At 63.8% G+C, this 22,379-nt stretch overlaps 1 protein-coding gene across 6 annotated transcripts; it reads right to left on the bottom strand.

Moving 5' to 3' along the window:
• Positions 1-881: 881 nt before the first annotated feature.
• On the bottom strand, positions 882-21,143 carry S1PR2 (sphingosine-1-phosphate receptor 2). Of its 6 annotated transcripts, XM_067560625.1 has the most exons (3): positions 11,420-11,764; positions 10,118-10,253; positions 882-5,355 (listed from the first exon to the last, which is right to left on the bottom strand). In XM_067560625.1, the coding sequence occupies exon 3, from the start codon at positions 5,262-5,264 to the stop codon at positions 4,212-4,214; it is 1,053 nt and encodes a 350-aa protein (XP_067416726.1). In that variant the 5' UTR covers positions 5,265-5,355; positions 10,118-10,253; positions 11,420-11,764; the 3' UTR covers positions 882-4,211. The 6 variants fall into 6 exon arrangements, with proteins under 6 accessions (XP_067416726.1, XP_067416730.1, XP_067416727.1 ...); XM_067560629.1 differs by lacking the exons at positions 10,118-10,253; positions 11,420-11,764 and adding an exon at positions 21,004-21,143; XM_067560626.1 differs by lacking the exons at positions 10,118-10,253; positions 11,420-11,764 and adding an exon at positions 19,418-19,488.
• Between the last annotated feature and the right edge of the window lie 1,236 nt (positions 21,144-22,379).

The raw sequence follows: 22,379 nt of genomic DNA, 5'->3' as shown, positions 1-22,379 counted from the left end.
AGATCCTCTGATAGCCACCCAGCCCCAGCTGGCAGAGCTCCCTTCTGCAAAGCAGGTTTGAACTGCAGCCAGCTGGCCCCAGCCCAGGACAATCTGCCCCCAGGTGTGAAATGCTGGCCCCAGGCCCTGGGCTGCTCCAACTGCTTCCCCCCCCACAGGCTGCAGGAGCCCAGGGCTTTTGTGCCCCCCAGGAGGGAAGGTCCTGGGGCAAGCAGGGAGCAGCCTGGCTCACATCGGAGCCCCCTTGCCAGGGCAGGGCAGCATTTGAGCGAGCAGGGGTTCTGGGTTAGGGACCCTCTCGGCAAGGGGATGCCTGCCTGGTGCCCGAGGAACCCACCTGCCCCGGGGGCTCCAATGCAGCCAATCCGCAGAGCTGGGTAAGACGCCAGGGAAAGCCACGGGCCCTGGAGGCGCCGTCCCTGAGTTGCACGGGTCTCAGCTCAGTCACAGACAGCAAAGACCCGCTGCCCTGGGGGCTCAGCCCTCCGCTGCCCAGCCCCTTCTCACACACGCAGCAATGCCCCCAGGCAGGCCTCGCACACCACTAAATCCAGAGTGACCCCGCTGGGCCGGATCCATCCCTGTGCTTCCCCAGCGGGGCAGCCCCAGCACAGGCTCCTGCGAGGTCAGAGCATCCGAAAGCAGGCGGTGGTCCCGGCAGCGGGGCAGGCGTCCAGCGGGTGCAGGCAGGGAGCAGCGCGTGGGATCAGACCAGCCCCCCCAGCTGCCTCCCTACACCCGGGGGCCCCTCCAGCTCTTAGGCAGCTGCTAGCGCTGCAGGGCGGTGGGGGCATTTTCCCAGGGCAGAGGGAGTGACCGGGGCGATGCCCGTCCCAGATGGAGCAGGAGGGGCCCAGCCAGGCCAGGCAGAGCCCGGTGAGCGGGTGCAGATGCACGGTGCAGGGTCCCTCGGCCCAGCTTTGCCCCCCCCGCCCCGCCCAGCGGGTCCCCGGGGCATCCACAGGAAGCGACGCTGGGTCTGAAACGTCCTGTTCTGAGAAAGCAGAGGACGGACTCGGAGCCAGCGGCTCCAGCCAGCCGGGTCACGGCCCTAGCCATGCAGCCCCCGGAGCCAGGAGAGCTCCCAGCTGCTCTGCCCAACGGGCCCGGGCCTGGAAAACCTGCCCTGCTGGGAGCCCGGCCAGCCCCGAGCGACGGGGGCAAGTCTGGCAGGGCCCCTCGGAGCCCCTCACTCCCGACCCGCAGCCCCTGCTACCCCGGCCTGGCTGCTGCCGGGTGTGGGGATTGGGGGGCCCAGGCCGCCCCCCCCACCACCACTCGCCGGTGCCTGGTGCTTATGTGGCAACAGCTGGGGGGGAGGGTTGGGACCCAGGTTTCCACGGCAACCAGAACAGCAGTCGTCAGCGCTGAATCAGACCGGGAGGGGAAGCGGCCTGACCACAGGGCCCCGCCCCCCCCCCGATCCTGCCCCCCCTCACCCTGGGACTGCCCCCCCAGCACTAATCTCTCCCCCCGCCCCTCACACCTGCTCCTGGCTTTATGCAGCAACTGAAACCGTTAAACGACCCCCCGGCCCCCCCCCCCGTGCAGCTCTCACTGAGGGGGGCCAGGGCCCTGCATGCAGGGAGTGCGGGGGGGGGTCACTTCACCCCACAGCAGGCGTGGGGGGCACGGCAGGGCAGGAAGCAGACGCACAGGCAGCCGCTACACAAGTAACCTTTTAATAGGCTGGATCGTGGTCCGGGGCCATTTGTACAGCAGGGGCCTGAGGGGCCAGTCCCGGGGGCTGTGGCTCCTGTAGTGTTTCCGTGGGGGGGGGGCCCTCTGCTCCGTCCCCCCCAGCCCTGTGCTGTGCATGCACTAAAGAAACAGGTCCCAGCCCCGCAGGGAGCCTGCCCGGCCATGGCACCGCGCCCCCCGTGCCACCCCGCAGGGAGCCTGCCCGGCCATGGCGTCCCAGGGCCCCACGGGCAGGGACCGCGCTGAGCATCACTGGGCGCGTGAGGAGGGGCCGGCCAGGGACTCCCCAGGGCACCGGGAGCAGAATCCGGGCAGAGCCGGGCGGATGCTGGCAGGCACCAGGCGTGGCTCCGCTGACTCCAGAGAGCGCCCAGCGGCTGGCAGGTCCTGGCCTGGCCAAGGGGCACCATGGCTCCCCCCAGGGCCGGGGGCTGCTCCCGGACTAGGGCCTGCTCCCGGCTCGGCCAAGGCTGGAGAAACGCAGACAGGTCTGAAACCTGCCACGGGAAAGGGGGTCAGAGCAGCCTGGGCTGGCTCAGCGTACCATCGGACACACACACCACAGACCCACACCGCACAACTGCACAAACATCCTCACACACCACAGACACACAGGGCACAAACACCACAGACACACACCACACAACTGCACGAACATCCTCACACACCACAAACACACACCGCACAACTGCACAAACATCCTCAGCTTCCGGGAGGTGGAGCTCACGGCCGGGGCACTGCTGGCACCCATGCCCAGAGGGGGCCAGGGCGCAGACTGTGCCGGGAGGGCGGGGGCAGCGGGTTATTTTAAAATAAAATCTTAACTGCCCCCCCACCCCCCCTGTGCTCGGAAGGGCTGTCGTTCCCACGCCCGCCTTTCCTTCTCATTCATAAAAACGCTGCCCTCGCCTCCCTGACACGTTGCTGCACATCGGGCTGTGATTCATTCTCCCAGCTGCGGCCCAGCAGGGGACACGCCCGCGCAGCACCCTCCCGCCAAGAGCCGCCCCCTGCCCCGGCCCAGGTCACCCAGTGAAGGCCCCAAGCCAGGCAATGCCCCTGCCCCACGCTGCAACCGAGGGTGGGGCTGCAGTGCCGGGGGAGCAGAGACCCACTGGGCGGCACAGCCTTGGCCTGGTCCAAGGGGGGCAGCTGGCCTACAGGGGGGTGCGTGAGAGCGACACACCCAAACTGCACCCCACAGACAGGCAGGCAGACGCACACACTCTGCATACATACATGCTGCATATCACACACATGCTGCACACCACACACACCCCCTGCATACGCACACTCTGCACAGCACACAGACACTGCACACTAGACACACACACTGCACACACAGTCTGCACATAGACGTTGCAGACAGAGTACACACCATGCGCATCTCACACACACACACCCCGCACTCACATGTCTCTTTCCAAGGCTCAGCGGGGCAGGCAGAGGAGTCCCTCCCTGCCAGAGGCATTGGCCCCTGGAGAAATCTAGCCCCGGTCCCCCAGCAGCTGGGGTCTGGGCGCACCGTGACTGTGGTGAGCAGGGCCAGAGAAGGACCCAGACAGACAGACAGGTGGATGGCTAGATACTGTGGGTACAGACAGACAGACAGACAGCTACACAGAACTGAAGACAATCAGCAAACAGACCTGCCTGTTGAGCGAGGCATTGGCTAGACAGAGGGGCAGAAAGATAGACAGGGATGGAAATGCACAGAAAGATTGCAGGGAGGGGGGAGAGAGAGCTGGGGAGGGACGGACGGATGGACAGCACAGCTGTGCCCTTGGCCCCCTTGCTGCTGTGGGAGCACTTCCCACCACAGGTCAGCTGGCCAGGGTGCCACAGCCTTAGCTCTGCTGCGTTTCAATTGCACACCCCCTGGGGGCGAAGAGTGACCGGGGGGCTGCGTGCGAGCAGGACCCCGGCTCATCCCGCCTCTGCAGTGCACTGAGCCCCACTTGGGCGCCGGGGAGCCTTGCGGGGGCGCCAGGCTCGGTGCAGGTGCCCGACACCCGCAGCTGACATGGGGAAATGAGGCTTGGCCCTGACTGTGCGCAGCCACCCCTGCACCCCCAGGGCTGGGCCGGCGCTGCTGGGGAGCCGCAGGGGCCAGCAGGGATTCTGGAGTGCAGCAAACCCCGCGCTGGCCTCCACCCCAGCAGGGCAGATGGCAGTCACCCCGCAGACGGACCAGGGCGGAGCGGAGCTCCCAGTGGGCAGGGCATCTGCCAGAAAGGCCCCTGGGCCAGCATGCACACAGCAAGGCAGCCTCCGCCCGGCCCCCAGGTGCATGCCAGGTGCGGTGGGTGAGGCCGTGATGGGAGCAGGCAGGATCCCGGCAGGATTACGCAAACCGGATTGTCAGGAGCTGGAAGTTCCCCTCCCTCCCCTAGTGGAGACGCTCTCCACAGCCTCCTGCTGCGTGTGGGAGAGCCGGCTGCAGGCGTGCCCCGGCGCCCCGCCGGGATCCCTTCGTACCAATCAGCGCCCGCCCTGCGTCCGGGTCCTCCTCACACCGAGGTGGTGCATTCCCGCAGGATGGGCGAGGTGGGCAAGTCGTGCTTCTGGGTGCAGCGCTCCAGGGAGCTGGAGCTGCGGAGCGGCACCATGCAGCGCTCGGCCGGCTTGCCGCGCCCCGCCATGCCCCAGCAGCACAGGACACGCAGGAACTCCTTGCGCATGTCTTTGCTGCGCAGCGTGTAGATCACGGGGTTGACGGCCGAGTTGAGGGTGGCGAAGCCGAAGAAGTAGTCCGCCTTGTAGAGGATGGGGCACGCCTTGATGGCGCAGGAGGTATCCAGCAAGAGGATGATGAAGGCCGGCAGCCAGCAGACGATGAAGGCCCCCAGCACGATGGTGACCGTCTTGAGCAGGGCCAGGGTCTGCGTGCCGGCGATCTCGGCGTGGCTGGAGCGGACGATGCAGTAGATGTGGCCGTACAGCACCACGATGGAGAGCAGGATGGTGGTGAAGACGCTGACGACGAAGAGGATGTAGCGCTTGGAGTAGAGCGGCAGGACGGTGGAGCAGTCCTCCAGGAGGCCGATGCAGTTCCAGCCCATGATGGGCAGGCCCCCGATGGTGGCCGAGATCACCCAGCAGGCCCCGATCAGCAGCACCATGCGGCAGTTCTTGTCGCTGCTGTACACCTTCACCTTGGTGATGGCCACGTGCCGCTCGATGGCGATGGCCAGCAGGCTGAGGACCGAGGCCGCCAGCGTGGCGAAGGCCGTGCCCTCCCGCACGAACCACTGCACCGGCGTCAGGCGGAAGGTGTTGCGGCCCGAGAGCAGGACGTTGGCGATGAAGGCCAGGCCGGCCAGCAGGTCGGAGAAAGCCAAATTGCCGATGAAGATGAACATGGCCGAGTGGAACTTCTTGTTGCGGCAGACGGAGACCAGCACCAGCAGGTTCTCCAGCACGATGAGGCAGCACAGGGCGATGATGGCGATGGAGATGGCGCTGCGCCACGGGGCCACCGGGCTGTCCGTCAGCTCCTTGGTGTAGTTGTAGTGCTCCCGGATCTTCTGCGGGTTGAAGTACTCCTTGTAGATGCTCCCCATGGCTGCCCACAGGCCGCCCCCGGTCACAGCGCCGCGTCACGGGGCACGGCCCATGGCACCGTCACTCCCATGCAGGGGCATGCGGGCGCACCTGGGGGCAGAGGCACAGAGAAGGGGGTCAGACCTCAGAGACAGCAGGCTGGACCTCTTGGCTATCCTTATCCATCCTTCCCTCCCGTATCCCTTCTTCTACCCAGCCAGCCCTGGTATCCAGCCCCCCATCCCTCTCTGGTGTCCCTCCCAGTTATCCCCCGCCCATTGTATCCGTCCATCTCCCACCGTCCCCCCACCTGGCCCTCGTCTGTCCATCCGTCCTGCACTCTGCACTGCCAGCAGCTCCACACCCCTGCCGGGCAGCCGCCATGCAGCCGGGCACCAGCCGGCCAAGGAGAGGAGGCGGAAGGCTAAGAGCCCCTGACCTGTCCAAACGCACGGAGTACCTCGCCCGAGTGACGTCACCTTGCAGAGGTGAGCGCTGCAGGTTAACAGGCCGCTGGGCAGCCCCTCGGTTCTCTCGTTACCGGGCAGCGGCGTGGCCGGCTCACGAGGGACCGGTCACCGTTCTCCCAGCCGCAGTGCGTCCCCTGCAGGCGCAGCCATCCACGAGCTGAGGATGGGGAGCCAGCTGGGAGCAGAAAAAGTGTTCCGCCGCGCGCCTGGGGGACCCTTGTTTGCCTTTGCTACCGTAGCTTCCTGTCCCAGCGCAGAGCCCGTCCCCCCCAGCAGGGACCCCCCGTCCAGCGCACATCTGGCAGCCGGCTCTGTGCTCGGCACACAGGGCCCACGGAGGGGGGCCGGGGGAGCTGTGCCGCCCTCCCCCGTGTCGCACTGACGCTCGGCTGGAAACGTGCCGGCGGCTCCGTTCACGTACAGGGCCAGGTTTGCTCTCGGGTCGATGGCGTCGTGCGGCCCCCGGCGCGGGTGTTGGGCCAGCTGACACCAGCGACAGGCCTGGCCCACCACAAGAGGGGTCCCTGGTTCTGAGCACAGCAGGCAGGGTGGGGGCTGGGAGTCAGGACACCTGGGTTCTAGTCCCAGCTCTGCCACGGACCTTGGGTGAGTCCCTGCCCTTCTCTGAGCCTCTTTCCTCTGGCCCCCTTGTCTAGTTAGACTGTGAGCTCTGGAGGGCAAGGACCGTCCCTCCCTGGGGGTCTGTGCACAACCACACAATGGGGCCCTGATCTCAGCTGGGGTCTGTGCAGCGCCCATGAGAACGGCCACGCTGGGTCAGACCAACGGTCCATCTAGCTCAGTGTCCTGGCTCTGACAGCGGCAGAATGAACAGAACAGGGCAGTTGTCCAAAGATCCATCCCATCGCCCGGTCCCACTTCTGGCAGTCAGAGGGCTAGGGAGACCCGAGCATGGGGTCGCGTCCCTGACCATGCTGGCTAATAGCTAGTTCTTTTTTGAACCCAGTTATAATTTTGGCCTTCACAGCATCCCCTGGCGATGAGTTCCACAGGTTGACTGTGCGTTGTGTGCAGAAATACTTCTTTAGCTTTGTTTTAAATCTGCTGCCTATTAATTTCTTGTGTTATGTGAAGGGGGAAAAAAACACATCCATGTTCACTTTCCCCACACCAGTCATGATTTTATAGACCTCCATCATATACCCCCGTCATCTTTTTTCTAAGCTGAACAATACAACTCTTTTTAATCTCTGCTCATATGGAAGCTGTTCCGTAACCCTAATCCTTTTTGTTGCCCTTCACTGCACCTTTTCCAATTCCAATATATCTTTTTTGAGATGGGGCGACCAGATCTGCACCCACTATTCAAGATGGGGCCATACCAAGGGTTTATATAGTGGCAATATGATATTTTCTGTCTTATTATCTATTCCTTTCCTCATGGTTCCCAACATCCTGTTAGTTTTTTTGACTGCCGCTGCACATGCAGTGGATGTTTTCAGAGAACTGTCCACAACGACTCTAAGATCTTTCTTCAGTGATAACAGCTAATTTAAACCCCCTCATTTTCTATGTATAGTTGGGATGCTGTTTTCCAATGTGCACCACTTTGCATTTATCAATGCTGAATTTCATCTGCCATTTTGTTGCCCAGTCACCCAGTTTTGTGAGATCCCTTTGAAACTCTTCGCAGTCAGTTTTGGACTTAACTGTCTTGAGTAGTTTTGTATCATTTACAAACTTTGCCGCCTCCCTGTTTACCCCTTTTTCCAGATCATTTCTGAATATGTTGAACAGTTCTGGTCCAGGACAGACCCCTGGGAGACCCCACTATTCACCTACTATTTAAGAGAGGTCCTTCTCTCTTATCCCATGACTGCTCACTTTGCTTCAGAGGCTCAGGTAAGTGACTGTCAAAAGCTTTCTGAAAGTCCAAGCACACAATATCCACTGGATCACCTTGTCCTCGTTTGTTGGCTCCCATAAAGAACTCTAGTAGATAGGTGAGGCATGATTTCCTTTTACAAAAGCCATCTTAGCTCTTCCCCAACATACTGTGTTCGTCCATGTGCCAGACAATTCTGTTCTTTACTACACTCTCAACCCATTTGCCTGGTACTGAAGCTAGGCTTACTGGCCTGCAATTGCCAGGATCGCCTCTGGAGCCCTTTTTTTAAAAAACAAATCAGCATCACATTAGCTCCCTTCCAGGCGTCTGGGTCAGAGGCTGACTGAAGCGACAGGTGACAGTCCACAGTTAGTAGTTCTGCAGTTTCATATTTGAGTTCCTTCAGAACTCTTCAGTGAATCCATCTGGTCCTGGTGACTTTGGACTGCTTAACTGATCAGGTTGTTCCAAAACCTCCCCTACGGACACCTCAATCTGGGACAGCTCCTCAGATCTGTTGTCTAAAAGAATGGCTCAGGTCTGAGAGTCTCCCTCACGTCCTCGGCCGTGAAGACAGATGCAAATAATTCATTTAGCTTCTCTGCAATGGCCTTAGCTTCCTTGAGTGCTTCTTTAGCACCTCGATCGCCCAGTGCAGGCTTCCTGCTTCTGATGCACTTAAAAAAACCTATTCTCAGTTTGTGTCTTGTTAGTTGCTCTTCTCATTCTTTTTTGGCCTGTCTCATTATACTTCGACACTTGACTCGCCAGAGTTCAGGCTCCTTTCAGTTTTCCTCAGTAGCATTTGACTTCCAATTTTTAAAGGATGCCTTTTTGCCTCTAACCGCCTCTTTTACTTTGGTATTTAGCCATGCTGGCATTTCTTTGGTCCTCTGACTATTTTTTTATTTAGGGTGTATGTACCTTTTTTGAGCCTCTTTTAGGGTGATTTTAAATAGTTTCCATGCAGCTTGCAGGCATTTCGTTCTTGGGAATGTTTCTTTTAATTTCCATTTAGCTATCTTCTTCATTTTTGTGTAGTTCCCCTTTTTGAAGTTAAATGTTGCTGTGATGGGTTTTTTGGGGGTATTTCCCCCCTTAAAGGATGTTAAATGCAATGACATTATGCCCACTGTTACCGAGCAGTTCAGCTATGTTCATTCCTTGAACCAGATCCTGTGTGCAACTTAGGACTAGGTCAAGAATTAATTGCCTCTTCCTTTGTGGCTTCCAGGACTAGCTGCTCCAAGAAGCCGTCATTAACAGTGTCTGGAACCTTTATCTCTGTATCCCGTCCTAGCGACATGAACCCAGACAATATGGGGATAGCTGAAATCCCCCATTACTACTGGGTTTTCTGTTTTTGTAGCTTCTCTAACCTCCCTGAGCATTTCACAATTGCCACCCGGGGCAGGTGGTCAGCCGTACACGCCTACTGTTCAAGCATGGGATTTCCAGCCATACAGATGCTATGGCAGTTGGATTCATTTAAGATTTTTACTATGTTTGACTCTGTGCTTTCTTTCACATACAGTGCCACTTTCCCACCAGTGCGACCTACTCTGTGGGTCCCGGCTATGTTGTACCCTGGTATTATCATGTCCCATTAATTATCATCATTCCGCCAAGCTCCTGTGATGCCTGTTGTGTCAATGTCCTCACTGAATACCAGGCACTCAGCTTCATCCATCTTAGCATTTAGACGTCTTAACATCTGCATACAAGCACTTCTCAAACTTGTCAATATTTAGATGCCTGCCTTCATGTGACATAACTGAACGTCATTCTTTTCCTTTGACTGCTCCTCTTCACCTCCTACCTGCACTTTATCAGCTTGTATCCTCTCATATCGCTAGGATACAGAGCATCCCGGCTAATAAATCCTCCCCTCAGGGATGCGTCTGTCCGAGCCGTGTGCTCCTCGGCACCTGGCGGCTTTCCCCCAGCCCTTAGTTTAAAACGCCTTGATAAGCTTTTCAATTCGACATGCCAGCAATCGCTTTGGTTTAGGTGGAGCCCAGCCTTCCTGTACAGGCTCCTCCTTGCCCAAAATATTCCCCCGTTTCTAATAAACCTGGACCCCTCCTCCCTACACCAGCATCTCAGCCACGCACTGAGGTCCTGCAGTTCTGCCTGTCCAACTGGCCCAGCGCGCGGAGCTGGAAGCATTTCAGAGAATGCTACCATGGAGGTCCTGGACTTGCATCTCCTTCCTAGCAGCCTGAATTTGGACTCCAGGACCTCTCTCCTACCTTTCCCTAGGTCACCGGTACCTACATGTACCACGACCACCAGCTCCTCCGTAGCACTGCACAGACCTCTGCCTGGAAGTCTTGCTGGAGGGGCATCCTCAGTGCGAGAGGATACCCTGGCATCATCTGGATGGAGGGGATCCTTTCCCTGGCTCCACTTTGATGTTCTCCCTCCCCAAGACTTCCACCCTCCTCAACAGCACAGAGGCTGTCAGCCAGTGGGGTGTGTGTGTCCCAGAAGGTCTCGTCTACACACCCCTCTGCCTCCCTTAGCACCTCCCCTTCAGCCACTCGCATCTCACCTGGCGCAGTGGGGGCCCCCGGCTCAGTGTGGGCTTGAGAGGATACAGAGAAACAATCCTCACCAGCGCTGCGGGAGCTGCAGCTCCTGGAGCTGGTGGCTTATACCACAGGGCACAGATGACTCAGAAAAAAATCCTGAAACAGACAGTAATAGCTGCACCTTTGACTGCCTCATGTTAAAGCAGAACCATGAAGGAGCCGGGTCTAGGGCCCCCTGGAGCAGGGGGGCTGGGAGCCAGGACTCCTGGTTTCTTTTCCTGGCTCCCCACCTTCCTGAACCAGCCAAGGTCTCTGATTCCGCTCTGCCAGTCCCCCCTCAGGCACCAGTCCAGCCATTCCCCACAAGAGGGGACTCCCCTGCACAACCCAGGCTCAATGGCACCCATGGGGAAGGAACCCAACGACTGGCTTCCCAGAGCCCTGGCCTGCCCAGTGTCTGGTGGGGAGAGGAATATCTGCCTAGATCTGCTGGGGTCACACGGCTCTCACAAGGGCCCTGATCCTGCTGGGCTGGGAAGAGGGGTTTGGGCAGCAGCCAGGAGGGGGCACTGTGCTGGAGAAGGGTGCTGGGGCAGCCTAGCCACAGCTCCTGGAGGGGCTTCCTGATGCTCAGTCCTTGGCCTCCCCAGAGCTCTGCCCCAAAAGTGGGGGGTGGGGGGCCTGGCTCAGCACGGCCCACGGTGAGGGGATGGCATGACACAGGGGGATGGGGGGTGGCTGCCCAACCAGGAGCTCCTGCCAGGCAGTGATGGAGGAGTGGGGGAGGGTGGCAGCCCCTGACCAGCAATAATGCCCGTGGGCCCTGTGGGTTTGGGAAGACTTGGGGGGGTCACGGGTGGGACGCAGCAGGTCCCTTACTTGGCACTGGTGGAGGGGGCGGGGCTGGTGGCCTGCAGGCCCCAGAAGGGGTATGGCCCCCACCCGCAGGCAGATACCCTGGTGGGAGGGGAGGCTCTTCAGTGCCGGCCTCGCCCGCTGCAGGAGGGGCTCCAGGGTCCGGGGGGGCGGGATTCCCCGGCGGGAGCCAGGAGCGGAGACCCAGCAAACTCGTTTCACACCCTGCCAAGTCAGTGGCCAGAGGTGAACGGCGGGGGGGAACCCTGCCCCCTGCACGGAGCGGGTCCCAAAGCGCAGCCCAGGACCAGGAGCGGCGGAGTCCAGGGCTGACGATGCGGGTCCAGCCCCCCCAGCGTCCCCGCCCCGCGGGCAGAGCCCGGGCCCCAGCGTCCCCGCCGCGCGCGGAGAACAAAGCGGGGGCGGGCTGGCTCCGGCCGGTCCCCGCGGCGCGCCCGGCTACTCACGCGGGGCGCTGCGCCCGGGCTCCCCGGCCCCGAGCCAGGCGCGGCGGAGACGTGGCCGGGGCGCACCCGGAGCGACTCGTCACCTGGACTCGCGCGGCTCCGTCTGGGCTGCGCCTCGCTCGCTGCGCCCGGGGCGGGAGCCGGCCCCCGGCGGGTGGAGCCTGGCCCGGCCCGGCCGTTCCCAGCGGGGAGCGGGGCCCGAACCTCCGTGCGGAGAGGCTGGCCCGGCCCGGCCCGGCCCGGCCCGCTCCGCTGCTGGGGGCCGCGTCCCGCTCACCTCGGGCGGAGCCTGGCAGGAGCGCGCGGCGCGGCCCAAGCGGGGGTGGGAGGGGCCCATATAGGGCCGGGCTCCCCCACAGCCCGGCCCTACAGCCAGGCAGGCGGGCTGCCCGCCCAGGGTCCCCCCGCACCCCCAGACACCCCCGCAGCCACCCCCTGCCGGGCCCTGCTCGCAGCACCCAGCGACCCCCTCTGCCCCCCCCACCTACCTCCCTTCCTCCAGGGGCTCCAGCACCCCCTCCCCCCCCACAGCCTGGCACCCCACCCAACCTGCCACCCAGGGTGCCCCGCCTCATTAGGGACCCCAGCACCCACTCCCCAGTAGCCCCCCCACATCTTCCTCCACCCCCTCTCCCCACATCACCAACATGCTCAGGTGCTTCCCCCCGCCCTGTGCCTGGAATTCCATCCGCTTAATTTAGGCAAATATATACTAATGACCTCACTCAGAAATTTGCATAGACGTGTGGGTGAAACCCTGGCAGCTGTGGAGAGGACATCCGGCCTCAGCAGCCCCCCACTCCTGGGACACCGGCATTCCCCTTTCTCCAGTGACCATGCCCTTCTCCCCCCCAGAGCCCCATCTCCCTCAGGGGCCCAACCGTCCCCATGCCGGGAGGTGCAGGGGAGCACACACCCCACGGCTGCCTGGCTGCCAGACAGGGCTGGGGAGGCTCAGAGGAAATGCAGAGACCAGTTCTCCCTTGGAGGTGATGACACCCTGGACAGGCGCCCGGCGGGCGATGCGGGCTGTTGTCAGGGATGCAGAGACACTGGGGGATCCCTGGAGCGAGAGAGAAAGGGGATGCCCCCCTCTTCCCCCCCCCCCGTGGGAGAGGCTCAGGCTGTGGGGTGCGCCCCTGCTGCACTGGTACGCAAGGTGCCCAGGCTGTTGGCAGCTGCATCCAGGCACGCACGGCAGGAGCTAGATGGCCCAGTGCCAGTATCTTGCCTTCAGCCTCCGATTGCAAGTTCTGGGGAGGGACCTAGGATGTACTAGACAGTGCTGGAACTGCCAGCTGTTGCTTGCGGGGGCGGAAGCAGTCTGGTCTGGTCCTCCTTGCTGGCTATGGGGCTCTGTGGCAAAGCGTGCCAGCAGTCAGCTCAGGAACAGCCAGCCTAGAGCAGGGTGGGTAGGAGGCGTTCCCAGAGAGCAGCCTGTTTTCTCTCTCTCTGGTTTGGGTTCTTGGGTGTCCTCGTTCTGAATTCTAAGCAATAAAGTCATGTTATGCCGCAACCTCCCAGCGAGCGGGTTGTGATTTTTCTCCCCTTTCTCTGTGTGCTGTGCACAGAACAGGACCATCGCCTTATGACATATATGTGCAGCGCCTTGCGCCGGGGGCCCTGACCCCTAGCACTGCCATCACACACGGAATAATCCAGAATTGCCTCCTTCCGATCTATTGCTTCGTCTGCCCCGCTTTACTGAGGATGGGCGCCCTGTGCCCCACAGGGCAGCCTGCCAGACCTGAGAGGCTGGGACTGGCCCCCAGTCACACGGGGGCTGCAGGGAGCTCTCTCAAGTCCCAGCCTCGGCTCTGACCTCTGGGCCGTGCTTCCTCTGCTCTAGACAGGCGTGATGGGCAGTGCCCGGCACAGAGCCCAGCCAGGCGCAGCCCTGCTTCCTCCTGCTCCTGCAGGCATTACCAGCCCCCCTCTGACATCACTCCTGCCACCCAGCTCCCGGGGCAGTCGGGACCCTGGTGCCAGAGGCCTGGGCCGGGATTGGGGCAGACACAGAACGGCCCTGCCTCGGAGAGCTCGCGTTAGGAGGAGACAACGGAGCGGGTGAGACAGGCTATGGCAAAGCCAGCCGGTACGCACCCCCCGCAGCTCTCCAGTGCTGGCAGTGGGTCAGGGACCCCCAGCCCCTGCCCCAGCTGCAGTGGGATGTGAATCGGCCCAGAAGCCAGCTCCTCAGGTCTCCGGGTGGGGCTGGATGCGGGGGCTGGGGAGAGGGGCATTTCCCAGACATGGGGCTCCCCTGCCTTCTCAGCCCACTCCTGGGGAGCATCAGAGCTCGTGCAGGGGTGGGCGTGACCCGGTTGTCTCCCCAGGAAAGGCAGCCCAGAGGCCCCCTGCAGCCCAGAGGCCCCCTGCAGCGCAGCCCACACGGCTTTAAGGGCTCTTTGGTCTGGTTTAGCCTTAATCCCAGGAGCTCAGGGACCAAGGCCAGGCCCCACTCCCTGGCCCTCTGCGAGGCAGCTGCAGGAGATACACAGGGGGCTTGTGCCGGCTCCCTGGAGCCTGCCGGCCCTGCCCACATAGGAGGGCCTTGTTCCCCATCTGGCCTTAGAGAGGCCCGGGCCCAGACAGAGGCCACCAGCCCCACAGACAGCAACGGCCCAACCGGATCAGCTCGTGGCAGGCGGCTGGCTCCACAGCATGGGGCTGGAGTGGGCAAAGTTCTCTGGGGCAGAACCCCCCGGCCCCAGTGTTACACAGAGCCACAGCTCAGCCATTAGCCAGGGACCCCTGTCAGCAGACATGAGCGGGGCAGGATGGCGGGTCCAGGGCGTCTGTGGGTCTCTGTCTGTCTGGGAAGGCCAGAGTCGAGACGGGCTGGCTAGAAGGGAAGGGGCTTGTCCTACCTTGCCTGGTCCAACCCAGCTTGGGCCGTTACCCAGAGACGGGGCCCCCCAGATCCTCAGTGACCAGCCGGGGCAACCAGAGTCGGGAGCCGGCCATGCCAGGCAGGGCCCTGCACTCGCTTGGGATTCCCAGGGCAGGGAAGGAAACATCTCGGCCCAGACAGGAGCCTCCCCCCAGGTCCATCAGGGCGACCGGCCGGGCTATGCAGAACGCTCCGAATGCACCCAGGACCTTTCTCTGGGGCCTCGGCTTCTGGGAGCCGGACGTGGCAGGAAGCGGCTTGGGAGCAACTTGGCTGCGACGCCAGGGTCTGCAGCCTCCCCGCACCCAGGGCTTGGGATGGCAAAGGTTTCGGCAGTGACAGGCAGGAACCGTGGGAGCTCCCCCTGCCCCCCAGCCCCAGCTAGCCCAGCCCTGCCCCCCAGCTCTGCCAGTGCCCCTCACTCCTGCCCCGCCCCACAGCCCCAGCCCTGCCCCACACACACCCACGCTCAGTCAGCTGTTGTTACAAATCCAAAGGGCAGAACCAGAATCAACATGACCCGCGAGGCTCAGTCTTGGTGTGGGGGGGAGGCAGAGTCAGGGACGTTGCTCGGACACCAGGATCCAGTTACACATCCCGTGTATCCCCCCCACCCACACACGTGCCCTCACACACACAGCCATGTGCGTGCACAGAGCTGCATGCACACACACAGAGCCACGCAGCCACGCACACGTGCACACACACAGCGGCGCGCGCACACAGAGCCAGACGGCTGCCATGACTCACGTGAAGCGGGAGGGATGTGAGCTGCCAGGTTTCTGCTGCACTGCCTGGCAGGGCCCCATCCGCGCTGGAAGGGGGGGCATCTTCCTGGGAATTGTGTCCCAGCCCAGGACGCCTGGGGGAACCACTTGGGGTGAGAGAGCCCAGAGTCTTATCCAGGCACGTCCCAGCCCCGGGCTCTGGGGCTGATGAGTCACCGAGGGTAGGGGGGAGAAACCAGGGGGAAGGGTGAAAGAAAATGCAAGTGTGCAAAGGAGCACACGAGTGCATGACAGCCAGTGAGTGTGACCTGGGGCACCCCAGCCGGGCAGCCAGGGGAGAAGTCAGGGCGTTGCTCTAACTGTCTTGGTGGCCGTTACTCTCTTGCACAATCCACGTGCTGAGCGGACGGGCTGAGGAAACTGTCCCAGCAGAGCGGGCCCTGCACCCCGACGCGGGAGCACAGGAGCGTGAGTGCACACCTCCTGCACAGCAGTGGGCCGAAGCGCACAAATTAACAGCCGCACACGTGGGCACAGGCAGAGCCAGGCCTGCACACGCTGACGGGCAGGACACGGGCACAGACGTGCACACCCACAGAGGCATGAGGATGCACACACACACATCCAGATGTACAGACATCCATAAAACACAGGCACAGCCCTGCACACACAGCGCCACCCACCCTGCACAGAGCCATGCACGAGCATCCACACCCACCCGCCATGCACGCACAGCCATGCACACACCGCGCCACGCACACAGAGCCATGCACACCACGTACGCACACTCACATCTCCACACCGGGCACACACAGCTGCGTGCGCACACACACACTGGGCATACAGCGCTGCGCGCGCGCGCGCGCACACACACACACACACACACACACACACACAGATTCCCTGTGAGATTATTGTAATATTTCAATCTAGTTTCCTTTATGCTCTGAGCCAGCCGGGGCCGGGAGAGCTGTAAGGAGCAAGGCGGTTCAGACCAATCCTGCTCGAAGGAATGAAGCCGCTCAGGCGGGTTCCCCCTTTCCTCCTCCCCCTCCCTCCGCTGCGATTTCCCTGTTCTCAGCACTGGGGCCGGTAGGGGAGTGAGTTTCTCTCTGAACCGTGTCCTATGTAAAGCACCGGGGCAGGGTGGCCACTGGGACATAAGCTGATGCCCACCCACTCTCCTGAAAAGTGCAAGGCCCGACGGAGCCCCCACAGACGGGGAGCCGGGGAGAGCTGGCTGTGGACGCTGCCCCTTCCCCCGCACTGCGCCCCAGGCAGGAAAATTAGACAATTAACCCCAAGCAACAAAGGCAGCCTGTGTGCCCGGCCTGCAATTAGAGTGGGAGCCGCCCCAGCACAGACGGGTCCTGGTGCCCAGCCACCCACTGCCCTTCCCTGCCTGCCCCCGGGCAGCTGCCGTGCCCACTGGCAGCCGGTTCCGCTGCTCAGCAGCTCCCGCCGCCTGCAGGGGCAGGATCTCCGTGCCAAGCTTCCTGGGGCCAGCCTGCGATTGGGGCTCTGCCCTCCACCGCCCCAGCCGGGAGCCCTGCGCCATCTCTCCCATGGGCCGTGGTCCCCGGGCGGCTCAAAGTCCCCATTCCCAGCAGTCCTTCAGCTGGGCCTTTCCTGTCCTCACTGGTGCAAACCCTTCCCCCCACCCCTGGCCTGGGTCAGAGCCCCATGGGGACGCAGCGGGTCAGGGGGCACCAGGGTCTCCTCCAGCCGTGAGCGACCGGGTAGGAGCGCAAGGGTGTGCCCGCGCCCTTTGTCTGGAAGCTGCGTGGCTCCCCTGGGCCAGCCCGGAGCCGTGTCACCCAAGAGGGCGCGTGGGAGGCCTAGCAGGTGGCGTCAAAGAAGGGGGCAGAGGGAGGGCAGCAGGGACGGGCCGTGCCCCGTTCACCAGCCGTTGGGGGACTGGCGGCTCCAATACCCGGGCGAACAGCCCCCAAACACTGTTCTGTGCCAGCCCCTGCGCTGTTTAATGCGGGCAGGGGGCAGCTGGAAGAAGACAGCTCTGGCCCAGCCCCATACCAGCCAGGATGGTGGGAGCGGGGAGTTGGAGAGCCATGGAAGCTGGGTAGGACTGCTTCCTCCTGGTAACGAGGGGGCCATGGGGCCACCTCCCTGCCCGCTAAAGCCCATGGGGCTGTTAGGAGCCCCCTGCCCTGTGGGGGAGAATGTCATGTCCACACATCCCTGCCCCCAACCTGGTCTCCGTGGCCCTTCCAGCCCCCAGAGAACAGGTCCAGGCCCCCCGTCTCCATGGCCGTCAGCCCCTGGGCCCTCTGCTCAGGGGGCCAGATCAAGGGCATTTTATCCCTTTCTTTCCTAGGCCCTGGTCTGAGGCTGCCCAGCTCGTCACACAAATGGGGCTGGATCAGGGCAGCACCCTGAGCCAGCTGGGCTGCAGCACCAATTCCTGGGCCCCCCCAGCCCCACTGAGTCACATTCACCCCACGGCAGCTAAAGGATGACCGCCCCCGCCGCCGGAGCACTGAAGGGTCGCTTTGTTACCCAGCCGATTGGCGTGAAGAGGCTTCCTGTGCAGCCGGGGCAGGCGCTGGGGGGGGGGGGGGGGTGACTTCACAGAGCTGGAACGCCTCCTCCGCGTCTCGCGGGGGGGCTGGGGCGGGGGCGGGCCCACTCAGACCATCCGTCTGGGCGCTGCTGCGGAGGGGACCCGACGCAGAGAATCCTGAGTGAGCAGAGCCAACAGAATGCTCCCCCCGAGGGGCCAGGATCCCGCCACGCGCTGAGCACCTCCGGCCGGGTCTGACCTGACAGGGGCCCTGCAAGCAGCTCCGGGGCGAGTGGAGGATTTGCTCAGCCCCAAAGGCCCATCCCTGGTACACGCCTGGCGACACCCCTCCCCCCAGCCTGTGGCCCCAGCTTCCTCCCCGCCCCCGGCAAACTGTCCTACCCCCACTTTATTCCCAGTAGCAACAGCCATTTGGGGGTCCGTCCCTGGGCTGCCCCCCCATGCAGAGACACCCCCTGCCCGCCCCGGGGGAGCTCTACAGACCACGCCGGACGTCCAAGGCCAGGAGTCTGGCTGGGTCAGGCGCTCAGCGCCCCAGAGAATCACAGCCAGGGCGGGGCACGGCGGGGGCAGCCCCCAGGCTGAAGGGGGGGGCCCTGACTCGTTCATTAGACCCACCTGCGGTTGCGCTGCCGGGCTGTGGCCGACGGGGCTGGAATTGGCCCACGCGTGGCTCTCCCGATGGCCTGCCCCAAAGACCATGGAAGCCAACGGAAAAGCTCCCGACTGGGCCCGTAACCCCCACGCAGCCTGGGGGGTAGGAGAGAGAGCTCAGAGCCCAGGCCCCAGGCCCAGCGCGGGTGGGAGGGAGAAATGGGGGGAGGGAGGAACTGGAAATACCAAAACTGCTCAGCTCTGCGCAAACTAGGGATGGAGGCGCAGCGCCTATGGCAGGGCGATGAGCGCAGTGGACAGCCTGCGCAGCGGGCACCAGGCAGCGCTGCTCCCCCGGCTCACCCCGCCGGCGTGACTGAGGGGCCCCGGCTGAATAAGGTCCCCACTGCACAGGCACTTCCCCGACAGCGGAGACTCCAGCCATGCACTGGGGGAAATTCAGGCCACGTCTGGTGCCCGATTCCTGCCCGTGGGCCGGGCAGCACTTGTGAACAGGGCCCGGCGACAGAGGCGACACATTCCCCCCCCCCGATCTCTGCCAGGGTTTCTATGCCCTGCCCTGCCCTGCCGTGGCCCCTGCGGCACGTCACCGGAACGTGCCCCCCACGATCAACAGCCACGCGTCGTCTGTGCCCGGCGCAGCATCGACGTGCGAGGCCAGAGAAGCGTGGCGCGTGGCGCGTGCTTTAACACGGGCCACTCGCCGTCCCCCTCCAGCTTTGCGCCCACCAGGCAGCAACCCCGTAACCACCTCGCGCGTCTCCTTCGGCCCCAAGAGCTGCGCACCCAGGATGGCCCCGTGCCAGTGACCCGCTGCCACCAAGGGGCAGCCACCTCTGGTGAGCACTACAGCTTTCCAGCGGTGCCACGGCCACGCCCCAGCATGGTGCCACAACCAGGGCAGAGGCAGGATGGGACTGACCTGGCCTGGACTCAGACAAGTCACACCCTGCACCTGGGAAAAGGCCCCGGTCCTGCTGGCCTCTCGGGATGGGCGCCGGACAGGCAGGGACCGGGGAGCAGGACCCCAGTGTGCTCGGCGCTGTACAACCCGCCCAGGGGCTCCCAGCCCCTGGCACAGGGGAGAGTCTCCGAGCCAAGCGCAGGAAGCAGCCCGGCTTCGGGGCTGCCTACGGGGGGGGGGGGGGAGGGAGGCGGGCAAGAGACGCCCGGCGCCGGGCTGCGGGCTGCGCCCCAGCGCGGAGCAGCGGGTCTCTTACCGGCCGCGGGTCCTGCCCCGATCCCGATCCGCTCGGCTCCGGTTGCGACTCCGCCGCTTGCCCCACGTGCGGCGAGGGAGGAGCCGGATCGCCCCGCCGGGCCGGGGGGGGGGGGGGGGAGGGACCGCACGGCACGGCACTGCACGGCCGACCGGCCCCCGCAAGCTGCGGCCGCGGCCCGGGTCTCTCATTGGTTGGCTAAGCGAAGCCCGGACGCCTGGGTTCCGCCCCGGCTGGAGGGGGTGGGGGAGCGGACGGGAAGGGGAATCCCCGTCCCGCCGTGCTGCATCGTCCCATCCGCTAAAGGGGATGCTGGGTCCCGCCCCCTGCGCAGGCTGCGAGGAGCGGGGCGGGCCCCCCCGGCCTGGGCCGGGGTCTCCGGGCGCTACCGTAATGCACCCAGTGCCCCTTGGCCGGCAGGGACCGGTTCTCCCCAGCCCTGCGGGGCTGTTCCCTGCCTGTTGCCCTCCTGTGGCATTGCGCCCCCTACAGGGGAGCTTTACAGGCCATGGCTGCCCCGAGTGTGGGGCCCTGGCGGGGGGGGCAGCTCAGCCCGGGCCTGCAAGGTGCGGCTCTGGGGTGGCATGAGGGTGCCGGCCTGGGCTTTGCTGGCGAAGGAAGACAGGAGCCAAGGGCAAGGAAGGCTTTGCCGGGGACGGCTGCCGGAGCAGTTTGGGGGCGGGCGGCGTGCAGAAAGGGGAAGCGGGTTCCGGAGGCTTGGCCCTGGGGCAGCAGAACGTCAGAGGAACGCTGCGGCCGCCGTGCTCCCAGCGCCAAGCTCTCCCCCCAAGGCTGGAAAATCACAGCAGGGTTCTCTTTGAAACCTCCCCGCAGGGCACCCGAGGGAGCAGCTGGTAAGTGGGTGGCCCCGGCCGGTGGCAGGGCCGCAGCTGTGATAAGATGCCCGGGAGCCTGCAGGGCAGGAGTCACAGGACCGCAGTTTGGCCCATCAAAGGGGCCAGGTGGGAGGAAATGAGCAGCTTCGTTCATGGCAAATGGAAAGGCCGAGCTCCCGGACCCGCCCCAGCGGGGGGTGCATAGCGTGAGCTGGGGCTGGGAGGAACCTGGGCTCCAACCCCTGTGGCTCTGTCCCCAGAAGCCAGGAGCAACAGCAGCTGGGAAAGGCGGCTCAGCTGTGTTCCCACCGGGACGGGACGGGAGCGCTCAGAGCCGGAAAGGGCTGAGAGGCCTGGGGTCAGACTCTGTGTCACCAGGGAACCAGGCAGTCAGCCCCGTTATCCCTGGGACGGGACACGGCCTCGCCCGTGCCTGGATGTGCAGGACAGCCCAGACAAGGCTCTGGAAGCCCCAGTCCTGGGGACTGATCCGAACTCGCCGGGGAAAGGCTCCACTGGCTATGGGTCGGGCCCCAGGGAGACCCCAGTGCCTGGGGGAATGGGCGGGGGGCAGACCGTGGCGCACCCCCCTCGGGAGCTGGTCCCTTTTGGAAGCATGTCCATGGGGAGCTCACCCTGCCCGCATCTCTCAGCCAGTGGGACTAGGCACAGACAGGCTCAGCCCAGGAGCCCCCCCTCCCGCCTCCTCCCCCACGCCGGTGTTAATTGTTCCAGCCGGCTCTTGCTCACCCTGTTATCCTGGGCCTGAGCCAGAGTCTGCCAGAGCTGATGTTAACTGTGCCCCTTCTGTGCTGCCAGGGTCCGTGCCTGCTCCCCCACCCCTGCATCAGCCGCCGAGCGGCCCAGGTCCGAGCTCCACGGTCCTCTTCCTTCCTCGGTGCTGTTTTGATTATCAGCCTCTTGGCCCCCTGCCCGGCTGGGACGGGAACTGGGAGCATGGCCTGGGCCGCCCCCCTGCCCCCAGTAACTCCCTGGCAGGTTTATCTCCTGGGCTCACAGCAGAGCTGCAGCTGGGACCTGTCAGCATCCCCCGACTCACAGCGTGGGGGGCTAGAGAGGGCACAGAAACCCCAGACAGTGTCCATGGGAAACACAGAGACACCCACCCCGCCCCCGCCGGGTGCCAGTCCAGGACCCCACAGGGCAGCAGCTCTGGGGAGAGCCCCCCAGGGAGGGGATCTAAGGGGGTCTGCTCAGGGCAGGGAGCCCAGCTTCCCTTGCAAAAGCCTCTCTTCCTTCTGTCTGTGTCCTGTGGCCAGGGAAGGGTTAACCCCCCCTCCCCCCCCCACACACACACAGTCACTGCCTTGGCAGTGCTGGCCTGGAGGTGGGGGGTGGAACCAGAGGGGCTTTTGCACAGCCAGGGCTTCCCAGGTCGCTGGCAGAGGGATTGGGGGGGAGGCGGGTGAGTGGCTGCGGCTGCGGGGTTAGCACATGTGCCTTCAATCAGCCAAAGGGGAGACAGAAAGTCCCTGGCACAACTGGGTCCCAGTGACTCATCTGCTGGGCCCCTCCACACCCCCACTCTGCCTGAGCCCCCACTGTCAGCCAGGGAGCCGGGGACGTCTGTGTGCCCCAGGGCCTGAACACAGGCCGGACGGAGCCCCCAGCCCTTCCCTGCGGGGCAGAATCCCATCGGCACCTCCAACGCAGGATGGAGCCTGGCATCGAGAGAAACCAGGCCCAACGCTTCCCCAGGGGCGCAAGGCAGGGCCAGACCGGGTCTGGGGCAGGGGAGATGCCCAGGCAGGGGGGCTACTTGGGGTCCATGCCCTGGCGGCTTTCCCTCTCGTGAGGTGCCTTTTGTCCCCATGTCCCTGTAGAGTCTGCACCGCTGGGAGGCGCGTAGGTACGAGGGTGCGCAGGGAGCAGGGCGGGGAGTGGGGGGGCTGGGACTCTGGAGACCAGGATTCAGTTCCCAGCTCTGCCCCAGACTCCCTGGGTCTCTCTGGGTCCCATCTGTACAATGGGGATAATAACCCCTCGTCTAGTCAGTCCGGAGCTCTTTGGGGCTGCGGCTGGCTCACTCCTGGTCTGGGCAGTACGTGGAGCAGTCAGGACCCTGCTCTCAACGGGAGGCTGGGCAGCGCCTGACACGACGGGAC

The sequence above is a fragment of the Emydura macquarii genome, unplaced genomic scaffold (genome assembly GCF_026122565.2).
Source record: "Emydura macquarii macquarii isolate MOO-44397 ecotype Brisbane River unplaced genomic scaffold, CSIRO-AGI_Emac_v2 contig_2292, whole genome shotgun sequence".
Lineage (NCBI taxonomy): Eukaryota > Metazoa > Chordata > Testudines > Chelidae > Emydura > Emydura macquarii.
Note: the sequence above shows the minus strand (reverse complement) of the source record. Positions and strands in the feature narration are given on the sequence as shown.

Coding starts and splice junctions, on each gene's coding strand:
- S1PR2 (XM_067560629.1), bottom strand. CDS start 5,264: ATGGGGAGCATCTACAAGGAGTACTTCAACCCGCAGAAGATCCGGGAG.